Source organism: Haliotis rufescens, unplaced genomic scaffold, assembly GCF_023055435.1.
Source record: "Haliotis rufescens isolate VD_foot unplaced genomic scaffold, xgHalRufe1.0.p SCAF_1, whole genome shotgun sequence".
Classification (NCBI taxonomy): domain Eukaryota; kingdom Metazoa; phylum Mollusca; class Gastropoda; order Lepetellida; family Haliotidae; genus Haliotis; species Haliotis rufescens.
In genome coordinates, this window is record NW_025963779.1 from 30820086 (window position 1) to 30834152 (window position 14067).

Sequence of the window (14067 nt, forward strand, 5' to 3'; positions counted from 1 at the left end):
CACTATATTCTGTTTGAAGGCTATTCCGTTGGGATTCCGCCGGAATTCCGTGGGCACTGCTCATTCAGATGGGCAGCCCACTCAAAACATTGGACTGAATGATGGGCCACAGACATGCTGGACGTCTGTCACACAAGACCGTCCAAGGCTCTATGCATGAAGAGTCAAAGACATGCTCGACAACTGTATAGATGACAAGACCGTTCCTTGTAAACGCTCCATGTTTGATGGGCCACAGACATGCTCGACTTGATCATTGGTACAGATGACAAGACCATTCCATTTAACGTTCCATGCATGGTGGGACACAGCCATGCTCGACTGTAGAGGACAAGACCATTCCATGTAACGTTCCATGAGTGCTCGACTCCTGTGTAGATACTGACCGTTCCATGAAACGTTTTAAGCATGGTGGGTCACGGACGTTACTGTTACTGTGGAGTTATTACTAACAACTGATGCATATTAATAAACTCTGTGATTTAAGTATATTTGAGTTGAGAAAAACATTACTGCAGCAGTTTTGTCACCCCTGCATATTGAAATGACTTGGTTGAGTCCCAGCAGTGCAAATATGCACATTTCACCTCACCGCACCTAGAGGGATGACAGATATATAAGTACATATGTCATGGTTGTGCGTACTAATAAAACATGCAGATCTATGTTTGTCTAACATTGAACTAATGTTTCATATATTTACTTGCACCATCGATAACAAGCTTAATGATGCATTCTTTCAGATCCACTACCTTGTGATTTTACGATTATTATCACAGAACGAAATAAAGGCGGCGAAATAGAATTTCCAGGAAATATAACTGGCCACACTCACGGGTAAGTAAAAACACAAATGATCAAATCAGTCACATGTGACATGTTGCACGTACATAGAGATTATTAACCGAGTGGACCCGGAAAGATCTGGGGTAGAATAGGTCTTCAGCAACCCATGCTTGTCGTAAAAAAGGACTATGATTGTCGTAAGAGGCGACAAACGTTATCGGACGGACAGGCTCGCTGACTTGGTTGATGCATGTCATTAATCCCAATTGTATGGATCGATGCTCATAATATCAATCGCTGGATTGTCTGGTCCAGACACGATTATTTAGCGCAAACGGGCGTACCTTAAACAATTGTCAACTCGTTGCGTAATGGTTCACATATATTTCCTCATTCGTCACCACTCGCCCCTTTCCGTAACCTGCAAGAAGACTCGTCCCCCTATCGGTGAATTATATGTGCGAAAATATGACAAACCAATCAAAAACCAAAACCAAAAATTATTTCTGAGGGATTCTTTGACGGGGAACTTGAAATCATACTCGCCTTCTGATTGGTTTGTCGTATTTTCGCACATAACATTCATCGATAGGGGGACGAGTCTTCTTGCAGATTACGGAAAGGGGCGAGTGATGACGAATGGCATTTTCCGATCAATGAACGATGTTGTGACATTTTTTGGCACATGCCAGCAACCAGGGTGTGTCACCGTGGACGGCATGTTTAACGTGTGCAATGTGCAAAGTTTGAGCGTGTTTACTACCTTGTTTTACTAGACTTGCGCAGCAAAGATGATTTTATCCTTCTTAAAGCTGAAATGACAGGGGTTCCCTTAAATGTTGTTCCTCATATATAGTATGCATGCCTCTTTTCATATAATGTCATTCTTAGATTACTGGTGTTTAAGTCGTACTTTCACTCAATGACGAAACTTAAGAAATCGCGTAGGGATGTTTCGGTGAACCGCCCAGTTTGTCATATATACTGCCAAATGACTTGCAGCAATGATTGTGTACACTAACGTGGTGACACATTGGGCAACCCGTACCAAAACATATTTGGAATGTTTATCCATAGATAATTGAGAAACAGGACATTGCATTGACGTATGGAGCTTGAAAAGAGTCCCTGAAAATTGTTCTACATTGTAAATCCGGTTTCGAAACGTTCCACACTTGGCTGGCTACAAACATTCTCGACTTGGTCTTTGGTACAGGTGACAAGACCATTCCTTGTAACGCTCCATGCTTGATGGGCCACAGACATCCTCGACTTCTGTGTAGATGACAAGACCGTTCCCTGTAACGCTCCATGCTTGAAGGGCCACAGACATCCTCGACTTGATCTTTGGTACAAATGACAAGACAATTCCATGTAACGCTCCATGCTTGATGGGCCACAGACATCCTCGACTTGATCTTTGGTACAAATGACAAGACAATTCCATGTAACGCTCCATGCTTGATGGGCCACAGCCATGCTCGACATAGTATAGATGACAAGGCCGTTCCTTGTAACGCTCCATGCTTGATGGGCCACAGACATCCTCGACTTGATCTTTGGTACAAATGACAAGACAATTCCATGTAACGCTCCATGCTTGATGGGCCACAGCCATGCTCGACATAGTATAGATTAAAAAGGCCGTTCCTTGTATTGCCCCATGCTTGATGGGCCACAGACATGCTCGTCTTGGTCTTTGGTAAAGATGACAAGACCATTCCATGTAACGCACAATGCTTGATGGGCCACAGACATCCTCGACTTGGTCTTTGGTAAAGATGACAAGACCATTCCATGTAACGCTCCATGTTTGATGGGCCACAGACATGCTCGACTTGATCTTTGGTACAAATGAAAAGACAATTCCATGTAACGCTCCATGCTTGAAGGGCCTCAGACATGCTCGACATAGTATTGATGACAAGGCCGTTCCTTGTATTGATCCATGCTTGATGGGCCACAGACATGCTCGTCTTGATCTTTGGTACAGATGACAAGACCATTCCATGTATCGCTCCATGCTTGATGGGCCACAGACATACTCGACTTGGTCTTTGGCACAGATGACAAGACCATTCCATGTAATGTTCCATGCATGGTGGGTCACAGACATGCTCGACTTGATCCTTGGCACAGATGACAAGACCATTCCATGTAATGTTCCATGCTTGATGGGCCACAGACATGCTCGACTTGATCTTTGGTACAAATGACAAGACAATTCCTTGAACACTCCATGCTTGATGGGCCACAGACATGATCGACTTGGTCTTTGGTACAGATGTCAAGACTATTCCATGTAATGTTCCATGCATGGTGGGTCACAGACATGCTCCACTTCTGTGTTGATGACAAGACCGTTCCATGTGACGCTCCATGCGTGGTGGCTCACAGACATGCTCGACAATTGTATAGATGACAAGACCGTTTCATGTGACGTTCCATGCATGGTGGAGTTTTGGGTCCATCACTCGATTTTTCTGTTTTACCCCATTTATCTGTTAGAATATTCCCGCCCTGCCAAATACCATCTTCTCGAGGCAGGGGAGTTAACTGATTATAAAAGTCCAGTTTCCACCCTTGCCGAACTAGGCTGCAGGTACGGAGATATATTTTGACTGGACCAACGAGTCATAGTCCAATCAAAATCGAGTAACGATTACGACTACGATTATCTACTAGTATCAGATCGTCTACACTGGGCGAAGTTTATGTGATGTGGGAGGTTGAATCTATTCGGTCAATAGGAGGGGCATAGAAGGGACATAACTCGTAATGTTGGCGCTACGATCGAGCCCAGAAATACCATCTTAGTTCGGGTAGGATGGAAACTGTACGTTGACAGTCAGTTGACTCCCTTGCCTCGGGAAGATGGCCAAATACTAACACACTAAAGCGACAAGGCATCTTCCGCTTGGTTTGATATGCTTCATCTCCCTTGTTTATCCGTGGCTCCAATGCATTTGTGCGATCACATTCCACCTGTCAACACTATCCGATTTATCATTTCCAAAGTCTTACAAACAATATAATTTGGAGCCGTGGATGAATGTGTAATATATTTGCAACTGGATCCCCTTCTGTTATCTTTCCAGAAGTACCTGTTCATGGTTGTTCAGAATGGAGGATGGAGACGGCAAGTATGTAAGCCTGTCTGTTTCCGGGAATGACTTTGTTACCAGCCCCTGTGCAGAACAAGGCTTGTTGGTTTATGACGATGAGATACTATTCAGTCAATACGTCCTGCTATAGCAATTGAAACTCGTTGTCACAATAACATAGTTGACATGATGTGTTATATGACACAGCTGGGAACAGATCAACAGATATTGTCATCTTATTAGCCCAGTGGTTTCTGGTATCAATGAGGGGGCACGGGTGGCCTAGTCGTCTAAGGCGCCGCGATTCGCTGTGCAGAGTTGCGTCCACTGGACACGCCAGAAACCTATGATTGCGAGTTCGAATCCCGGTTCACCCCGATTATGTTTCTAGGTTTGTCAGCGCCATACCCGTGCTCGTGGGTTTCACAGAAGTGGTAAACGTCTAAGACCTGCATCACTTCGGGCTTTCCTCCCACATTAAGCTGACACGCCGTGATATAACTGGAATAATGTTAAAAGCGGTGTTAAACCCAACTCACTCACTCACTCTGGTATCAATGTTGGAACAGGGCATCCGAGTGTATACATGTAGTAAAATGTATTTGGTATACTTTGAAATCTTGGAATCTCTTACTCGTCTTCCAAAACCAATGTTGCCAGACTTGAAAGTATCAGACAACGTGTCTTTTGTGGGTGTTTCAATGATAACCATGATCGGAAAGAGCACTACAAGCACATATCAGTGGATAAATCGTCACTATGAATAGATATTATTGTCACTTTTGTGAATGTGTGTGTTGCCCCTGGAAGTGCCATGTCAAAAACAGGGTAAAGATCAAAGGTCACTGTCACAGAAATAGGAGTCAATGTATCTCGCATCTTTCTTAACTGTTGGGTATATTGTAAGTAAAGCACAGTGTATTTGGTTGCATAAGAAATCTAACAAAATCTACTTTTTGTAAAAGTCACTTTCATGACCTTGATTCATTTACGAAGAAGCATGCTAGGAGCAACACAAACACTCGCTAAATGTTTCAAATGTATCAAATGTTTATCCATGTTTATGTACTAGTACTGTAGTGTTCTTTCCACAATGGGGCGCGGTCGGGCAGCCAAGTGATTAAAGCGTTCGTTCGTCATGCCGAAGACCCGGGTTTGATTCCCGACATGGGTACAATGAGTAAAGCCCATTTCTGGTGTTCCCGCCGTGATATTGCTGGAATATTGCTACAAGCGGCGTAAAACCATACTCGCTCACTCACTCACTTCCCACAACAGCATTGTTACAGCCACGGAACTGTCCCAGACATTGCCTGACGCTTGTCTTGCACATTTTGAGAAACTAGAGATACTATTGTAAGCTTTGAATTCCAACTATACCAAATACATCATGCTATACCTCATCTTCCCGGGGCAAGTGAGTTAACTGACTATAAAAGTCCAGTTTCCACCCTTGCCGGACTAGGCTGGTATTATGGAGTTACATTTTGACTGGACTAACGAGTCTATGCATAGTCCAATCAAAATCGCGCACCGATATCGAAATCCGGTTCGTAAAGTGTCATGCAGTATTTGCAAAGCATGTGCGCCGCTAACTCGTTGTCAACAGATATTTTCTATATCTTTTCATGTTTTTAATCAAGGTGCTCACGTGATTTGAAGCACTTTGCGATGTAAGACTGGTTCGAGCACAATATAGATCTTGATTATTGATCAGATCGTCTTGACCAGGCGCCACCGTTTTGTTTGAAGCAAATGCAAGTGATACGAGAGGTTGAATCTGATTGGTCAATGGGAGAGGCATAGTAAGGACATTACTCGTAGTAGCCACTGATGGCAAGGGTGGAAACTGGACTTTAAACGTCAGTTAACTCTCTTGCCTCGGGAAGATGGCTATACCTCGTGTCATTTTGTGCTAGCTCCCCGGAGACTGCCAATAGCCTACGTGGCAATTTAGAAGCAGAATGATTACGGGTCGATTCAAATCGTTATCGGATGGTTAAATGCACTATGTTTGATCAGACTGATATATACAATTGTAGAGAGATGATTAGCATCATTTGGAGGTTGGAGGGTCATCATTATGCTCATGTATGTCTTTGTAAGGAGTAGTCAAACACATCTTAAAATCTATTTGCATTATGTTAGAGGTATTGACTAATTCAAAAACGTTTTTTTCCAGGAAATTCTGAGTCAAGTCTTACAGTGGGGTATGTCTGCGACAGCAATCAGAAAGATTTCAAAATATGGGGAACATATGCACTCATCAAATATATGGCTTCAGGAAACTTGATTCAGCGATCTTTAAAAATGAGCTACAATCAATTTGGTAAAGATACCTTTTTTTAGTTGTTCATGTTATTATATGATATCTGACGAAAGTGTACTAACTTAAGAATAAAATTATTTATATTGATATTATAAAGATAAATGGCAATATCAAGTATGTCTAAAACATGGTATAATAGATTATAGAATAGCATCTGACTGCAAATATAGCCAATGCGAGGCTACATATTAATACACTTAACAACATGTGTATTGCAGATGACATGGCAATGAACACAACATAAAGCCGCTATTGGGAAATGATGCATGTCATGCTAATAATGATTTCTGTCGGGTCACACTGACACGATTGTGTAATGTACGCTGATTCGATGTTATCGTACATGGTGATTTGTTACACTCCAAGTTCACGTGTATATAGATAGATCATGTATTTATATCCCTTTGCAGTACAATCTTCAGTGGAACAATTGAGATTATTTGCTGAATCAGAGGGAAAATTCATCAGGTCACCTAACTACCCATTTGACTATCCACGGTAATCACTTTTGGAATATTTTAAAATAGCTTCAAACTGAATAACGTACCAGAAATGATAAAAATAGGCCAGTGTTATGTTGTTTACTTTACATTTTTATGCATGTTGTAAAGAAATGCGGGATATATATTGGTTACTAAGCTATGAAATTGTTTATCCTTGTTATCAAGGAATGAAGCATATACGTGGGTACTGAGCCATATTGTAAAAGAATAAAGACCTAGCTCCTAAGGTATGATATATCAAACTTTCATCCATATTGTCAAGGAAGGCGGAATATATCTGGGTACTAAGGTATGCTATATTTCATCCATATTGACAAGCAAGGCGGAATATATCTGGGTACTAAAGTATGATATGTTTCATCCCTATTGTCAAGCAAGGCGGAATATATCTGGGTACAATGGTTTGATATGTTTCATCCCTATTGTCAAGCAAGGCGGAATATATCTTGGTACGATGGTTTGATATGTTTCATCCCTATTGTCAAGCAAGGCGAAATGTATCTGGGTACAATGGTTTGATATGTTTCATCCCTATTGTCAAGCAAGGCGGAATGTATCTGGGTACAATGGTTTGATATGTTTCATCCCTATTGTCAAGCAAGGCGGAATATATCTGGGTGCTAAGATATGATATGTTTCATCCCTATTGTCAAGCAAGGCGGAATATATCTGGGTGCTAAGATATGATACGTTTCATCCCTATTGTCAAGGAAGGCGGAATATATCTGGGTACTAAGGTATGATATGTTTCATCCCTATTGTCAAGCAAGGCGGAATATATCTGGGTACAATGGTTTGATATGTTTCATCCCTATTGTCAAGCAAGGCGGAATATATCTGGGTACTCAGATATGATATGTTTCATCCCTATTGTCAAGCAAGGCGGAATATATCTGGGTACAATGGTTTGATATGTTTCATCCCTATTGTCAAGCAAGGCGGAATATATCTGGGTACAATGGTTTGATATGTTTCATCCCTATTGTCAAGCAAGGCGGAATATATCTGGGTACAATGGTTTGATATGTTTCATCCCTATTGTCAAGCAAGGCGGAATATATCTTGGTACAATGGTTTGATATGTTTCATCCCTATTGTCAAGCAAGGCGGAATATATCTGGGTACTAAGGTATGATATGTTTCATCCCTATTGTCAAGCAAGGCGGAATATATCTTGGTACAATGGTTTGATATGTTTCATCCCTATTATCAAGCAAGGCGGAATATATCTGGGTACTAATGTATGATATGTTTCATCCCTATTGTCAAGCAAGGCGGAATATATCTGGGTACTAAGGTATGATATGTTTCATCCCTATTGTCAAGCAAAGCGGAATATATCTGGGTACTAAGGTATGATAAGTTTCATCCCTATTGTCAAGCAAGGCGGAATATATCTTGGTACTAAGGTTTGATATGTTTCATCCCTATTGTCAAGCAAGGCGGAATATATCTGGGTACTAAGGTATGATATGTTTCATCCCTATTGTCAAGCAAGGCGGAATATATCTTGGTACAATGGTTTGATATGTTTCATCCCTATTATCAAGGAAGGCGGAATATATCTGGGTACGTACTAAGGTATGATATGTTTCATCCATATTGTCAAGCAAGGCGGAATATATCTGGGTACTAAGGTTTGATATGTTTCATCCCTATTGTCAAGCAAGGCGGAATATATCTGGGTACTAAGGTATGATATGTTTCATCCATATTGTCAAGCAAGGCGGAATATATCTGGGTACTAAGGTTTGATATGTTTCATCCATATTGTCAAGCAAGGCGGAATATATCTGGGTACTAAGGTATGATATGTTTCATCCCTATTGTCAAGCAAGGCGGAATATATCTTGGTACAATGGTTTGATATGTTTCATCCCTATTATCAAGCAAGGCGGAATATATCTGGGTACTAATGTATGATATGTTTCATCCCTATTGTCAAGCAAGGCGGAATATATCTGGGTACTAAGGTATGATATGTTTCATCCCTATTGTCAAGCAAAGCGGAATATATCTGGGTACTAAGGTATGATATGTTTCATCCCTATTGTCAAGCAAGGCGGAATATATCTTGGTACTAAGGTTTGATATGTTTCATCCCTATTGTCAAGCAAGGCGGAATATATCTGGGTACTAAGGTATGATATGTTTCATCCCTATTGTCAAGCAAAGCGGAATATATCTGGGTACAATGGTTTGATATGTTTCATCCCTATTATCAAGCAAGGCGGAATATATCTGGGTACTAAGGTATGATATGTTTCATCCATATTGTCAAGGAAGGCGGAATATATCTGGGTACGTACTAAGATATGATATGTTTCATCCCTATTGTCAAGCAAGGCGGGACCGCCTCCGTGGTCTAGTTGTAGAGCGTCCGCCCGGAGAGCGGAAGGTCCAGGGTTCGATCCCGGGCCGCGTCATACAAAAAGACGTTAAAAGATTGTACTTGTTGTTACCCTGTCTGGCGCTCGGCATTAAGGGGCTAAAACAAGGACTGGTCGGCTGGGAGTCAGTATACTGTGTCTGAGTGGGGTATTCATGTTAAACTGCGGCATGGTATCTCAGTGAGCTGGCACTATAAATCGGCATCAGTCCGGACTAGTACAAGCAGCCACACACACACATACACGTGCATGCACGTCGCTATATAAGTGCAATAATCTTGGACGCGACGTTAAACCCAATTTCACCTCACCTCAAGCAAGGCGGAATATATCTGGGTACTAAGGTATGATATGTTTCATCCCTATTGTCAAGCAAGGCGGAATATATCTGGGTACAATGGTTTGATATGTTTCATCCCTATTGTCAAGCAAGGCGGAATATATCTGGGTACAATGGTTTGATATGTTTCATCCCTATTAACAAGGAAGGCGGAATATATCTGGGTACAATGGTTTGATATGTTTCATCCCTATTATCAAGGAAGGCGGAATATATCTGGGTACTAATGTATGATATGTTTCATCCCTATTGTCAAGCAAGGCGGAATATATCTGGGTACGTACTAAGATATGATATGTTTCATCCCTACTGTCAAGCAAGGCGGAATATATCTGGGTACGTACTAAGGTATGATATGTTTCATCCCTATTGTCAAGCAAGGCGGAATATATCTGGGTACTAAGGTATGATATGTTTCATCCCTATTGTCAAGCAAAGCGGAATATATCTGGGTACAATGGTTTGATATGTTTCATCCCTATTACCAAGGAAGGCGGAATATATCTGGACACTACAAGGAAGGCGTACTGTTGAAACCATTGACGTGGAAGTGATCACAACAGATATGGAGAAGTCAGAAGATTGTGTCAACGACAGAGCTGAAGTTTATGATGGTAATCAGAATACCATTATCATTATTCCGAACTAATTACCCCCTTTGTAAAACAAACAATGTAAAGCATAATGAAATATTTTCCAACAAACGTTATTTTTTCTATACAGAGTTATTCAGTGTAACATATCATGTTTAATGGTAAATATAAAATACCGAAGCAAGAGAATAACCATTCTCAATTATCCGCCGAAACAGATTCCATTTGGCGTATAGGGCAATAGCTGTGGAAATTAAACGAATGGACCACTGAAAATCAGTGATGACAGCAGGTGTAAAGGGTAAGCATGTAATGCCTGGCGCCGTACAGTAGTGCTTCCGGCATTTGACGGCGGTCTATAAACAAACCAGACTATGCCGGGTGTAAGAGGCACTCAATCACTGGAGTTTTTGGTCCAAACTCGATTATTTACAGACCACCGTCAAGTATAACTTGAATACTGATGAAACAAACTGGTTATATATATGTACCTTGCTCCATCATGGATGGGGTATAAATATACCATTCATAACAACTATCTTCGCAGGTGAGTCAAAGAGGGACAGACTTCTTGGAAAGTGGTGTGGCTTGGAGACGCCATCATTTCGAAGTTCGGGGCAATATCTGACCATCGTTTTGATTAGCAACGACAACGACATCTCCGGCGGTGGATTCCGAATCAAGTACAATTTAACACAAGAAGGTGAGTCAGTTTAAGTCATGTTTACCAATTGTTTTTCCACATTAACAAAAATAGTAGCTTTCCTAGCACATTAAGTTGACACACCGAGATATAACTGGAATACTGTTAAAAGCGGCGTTAAACACAACTCACTCACTCACCCACTCACTTGCAAGCCGAGAAATGGAACTTGTCCACCCCCCTCTCTTTCATACTTTCTAGATAAGCGACAGGAAACCGAGCCGGGTGGTTAAATGTTGTCCATGCTATAATTCTAAGAATGTCCAGTTTTACCTTTTCCATCGCCTAAGGCTTCCCCTTCCTATCATTTTCGCAAGGGGTGCACTGTCTTGCAATCGTTTGATTGTGATAGCTTTCTACAATATGATAACTTTACTGAGAAACGAAAATCGAGTGTCAAAGCTTTGTTCTCATTTCACATGCAGTTTTTTAATGTCACTTGACTTGTCCCAAAAGAAATCAACGTATATGGAACAACTACAAAGACAACCTGACTGGATTTTTAACGGTTCTTGAAACTCCGTTACCTAAAAAAAGTAATTTGTATTGACGGCGATATGTAAATGGATCATATGTCCATGTCAAAATGATGGGATCTAATTGGTCCACGTGGTCCACGTGGTCTTCATGGGGTTTTATGCATCCCTCGTTAGGTTTTATACAACTCGTCTCCGGCTCGTTGTATTAAAAAAAAAGCGGGACGCATATGACCCCATGTGCCCCTCGTGATCCCGCTACAACTTATAACTTGTTTAATTTCCAGTGTCACACACAATGTTAATTTCCGTGACAGAAACACTAACAGCTGAAACACTGAGAACAGACTTACGTCTCGTGGGTTGTATATTTATCATAATTAATTGTGACATAACAACATTTACACAAACATTTACGACTGCTGTAAGATCAATTGATCAATGAAATGTGTCAGTGTACTGTATAAATTATGTTATCGACATAATATCAACCATGTAAAAACATGTTGCGTGGACATATGGTGATAATGGTATATTGTCTCTCATATAATTATTTACATGCATGCCGTTTCACAAAACACCCTCAGCGTTTTCTAGCGAGCACTTTGATCGCTTTGTACAACGCCACCCAGATATATACATTACTCTATTAATTATAAATGTCTTGTGTTTTTAGAATCTACGACTATTTCCAATATCCGGTTCTACGACCACGGTAGACAACCTTATTTACGACAGACGCAGCAGAAACATTTGTGGTATTTTACCACAATAATCAGTATAGGTAACAGTGTATTATCCTTAACGGTTCTTACACCGTGGGGGGGGCACGGGTGGCCCAGTCGTCTAAGGCGCCGCGATTCGCTGTGCAGAGTTGCGTCCCTTGGGCACGCCAGAAGCCTATGATTGTGGTTTCGAATCCCGGTTCGCCCCGATTATGTTTCTAGGTTTTTCAGCACCATACCCGTGCTCGTGGGTTTCTCACGTCTTAGACCTGCATCACTTTGGGCTTTCCTCCCACATTAAGCTGACACGCCGCGATGTAACTGGAATACTGTTAAAAGCGGCGTTAAACTAAACTCACTCACTCTTACACCCTGTTGTTTAGGAGCATGGTATCCATTGTATGCTGGTTGAAATATAGGAGATTAAGTACTAGCTCTGGTCTCCGTCACCATCTTATCCTGGGCCCCGTTCCTCAAAGCGATCTTAGCACTAAGGTGATCGTAAGTCCCATACTTTAACATAGGCCTACGATCATCGTAGCGCTAAGATCGCTTTGAGGAACGGGGCCCTGGTCCGTCTGTAGTGCATTGCAGTACATAACGTCAACGCCAGAGAATAACCACTTTCGATTGTCCACCGAAACAGATTGGACGTAAAAGGCAAAATAGCCGGGAACATTTTAGAATGGATCGTTGAAAATCAGTCTTGACACCAGCTGTTCTTGAAAAGGGTGAGCATTGCTTGCCCCACCGGTAGCATCCGCCGCTCACACGTTTTGCATAAAAAGTAAGTGTTTGCAATTGTTTGAAAAAAACTCTACAATACAGTGACACGTATATAGCTCACCATGTTCATTTGCACATTTCAGACGTAAATGTTGGAGCCACAGTTCGAGGGGCGACTGGCGGTTTGCTGGCGATTGTCATGATTGGAGCCAGTATAGTCATCATATAGTTCCAAATCCGAAGGTACCCGACAATCAAGAATCCAGACGGACGTTCCAATCGAGATCATGCAACAATCAACAAGGCATATAGCAGCAATTATATGTAACAGTAACCCGTCTGCTTAATATAAGATTTTTTTTCCAAAGGAACATCTTTTTTATGTTTGAACTATAAAACGGAACATACATGTATGGCTACGTGAATCTTATCATGTTCCCGTTATTACATGTTCCCGTGTTTGTGATGCTTATTGCCATTTGCAAAACAAAAAGATTTCAACTGCATATTTGTAGTCGTTGTTTTATGAACTATTTAATTAAGAGATAAACAGCTTGTGTTTTCAATGTAGAGCTGTCATTCTACCATGACTAAATAAAACGCGAACTCTCTTGAGTCCAGTGTTTTGAGTAGGTAGACTATCTGAATAACGGAATCTCCGACGGCAGCCTTTAAACAAAATATGGCGCTTTAAATGTTCAAGCAGTTTGTTCACACCCTAACACTTCACTCGAACTTATGACAAGCATTGAAAACATATAAGCTAGTTAGTCGTAGGCTAACATGAGGTGGGCGCCTCTCAAGAAAACTAAGCAAGCCTTTCAAAGCTTCCATTCTACACCGCACGTCACCACTATAACGTCATATCGCTCACTGTGACGCATAAGATATGACGCCACAGTCGTATATAGAAAAGCGCCAAATTCCAGCCCCCAGTTCTCCGCAAAACTTAAAATACATTCTCTTTGTAGGTTTCTATCGTGTTTTCCAAACGAAATATTTTGCCACATATCCTTTGATTATTGTAGTAACCGCAACTTTGCATTTGTAATCCTTCATTGTAGATAAATTATTCAAATATGCCTACCGACAATGACAAAAATACTATTCCATGAAAATTAGCTTCTGCGGTGTTGCTGGCCGTCAAATCGGCTATTTCAATCAGAGGGGGTTTATTGTAAATTTGACAACCTCTGTTTGACCAATCAGAATCGAGAATTTCAAAATTCATGGTAGAATGAACATAACTGAATGTGTATTTCGTTCCAACGTTCCAACCAATATACACCTGAACATTTTCTGTGATCACCATTGCAGGATAGCAAACGTGACAATTGATGTTACACAAGAATGCATGTTTGTCCATGCACAATGCATGTATGACACTCTGCG

General features: G+C 41.3%; 1 protein-coding gene across 1 annotated transcript; it reads left to right on the top strand.

Moving 5' to 3' along the window:
* The first annotated feature begins 6078 nt into the window (after positions 1-6078).
* Positions 6079-13856, top strand: LOC125378711 (CUB and zona pellucida-like domain-containing protein 1). Its single transcript, XM_048394653.1, has 6 exons — positions 6079-6219; positions 6630-6717; positions 9942-10066; positions 10593-10748; positions 11901-12008; positions 12819-13856. Exons 1-6 carry the CDS (start codon positions 6165-6167, stop codon positions 12902-12904), a joined length of 618 nt encoding a protein of 205 aa, XP_048250610.1. The 5' UTR covers positions 6079-6164; the 3' UTR covers positions 12905-13856.
* The last annotated feature ends 211 nt before the right edge of the window (positions 13857-14067 follow it).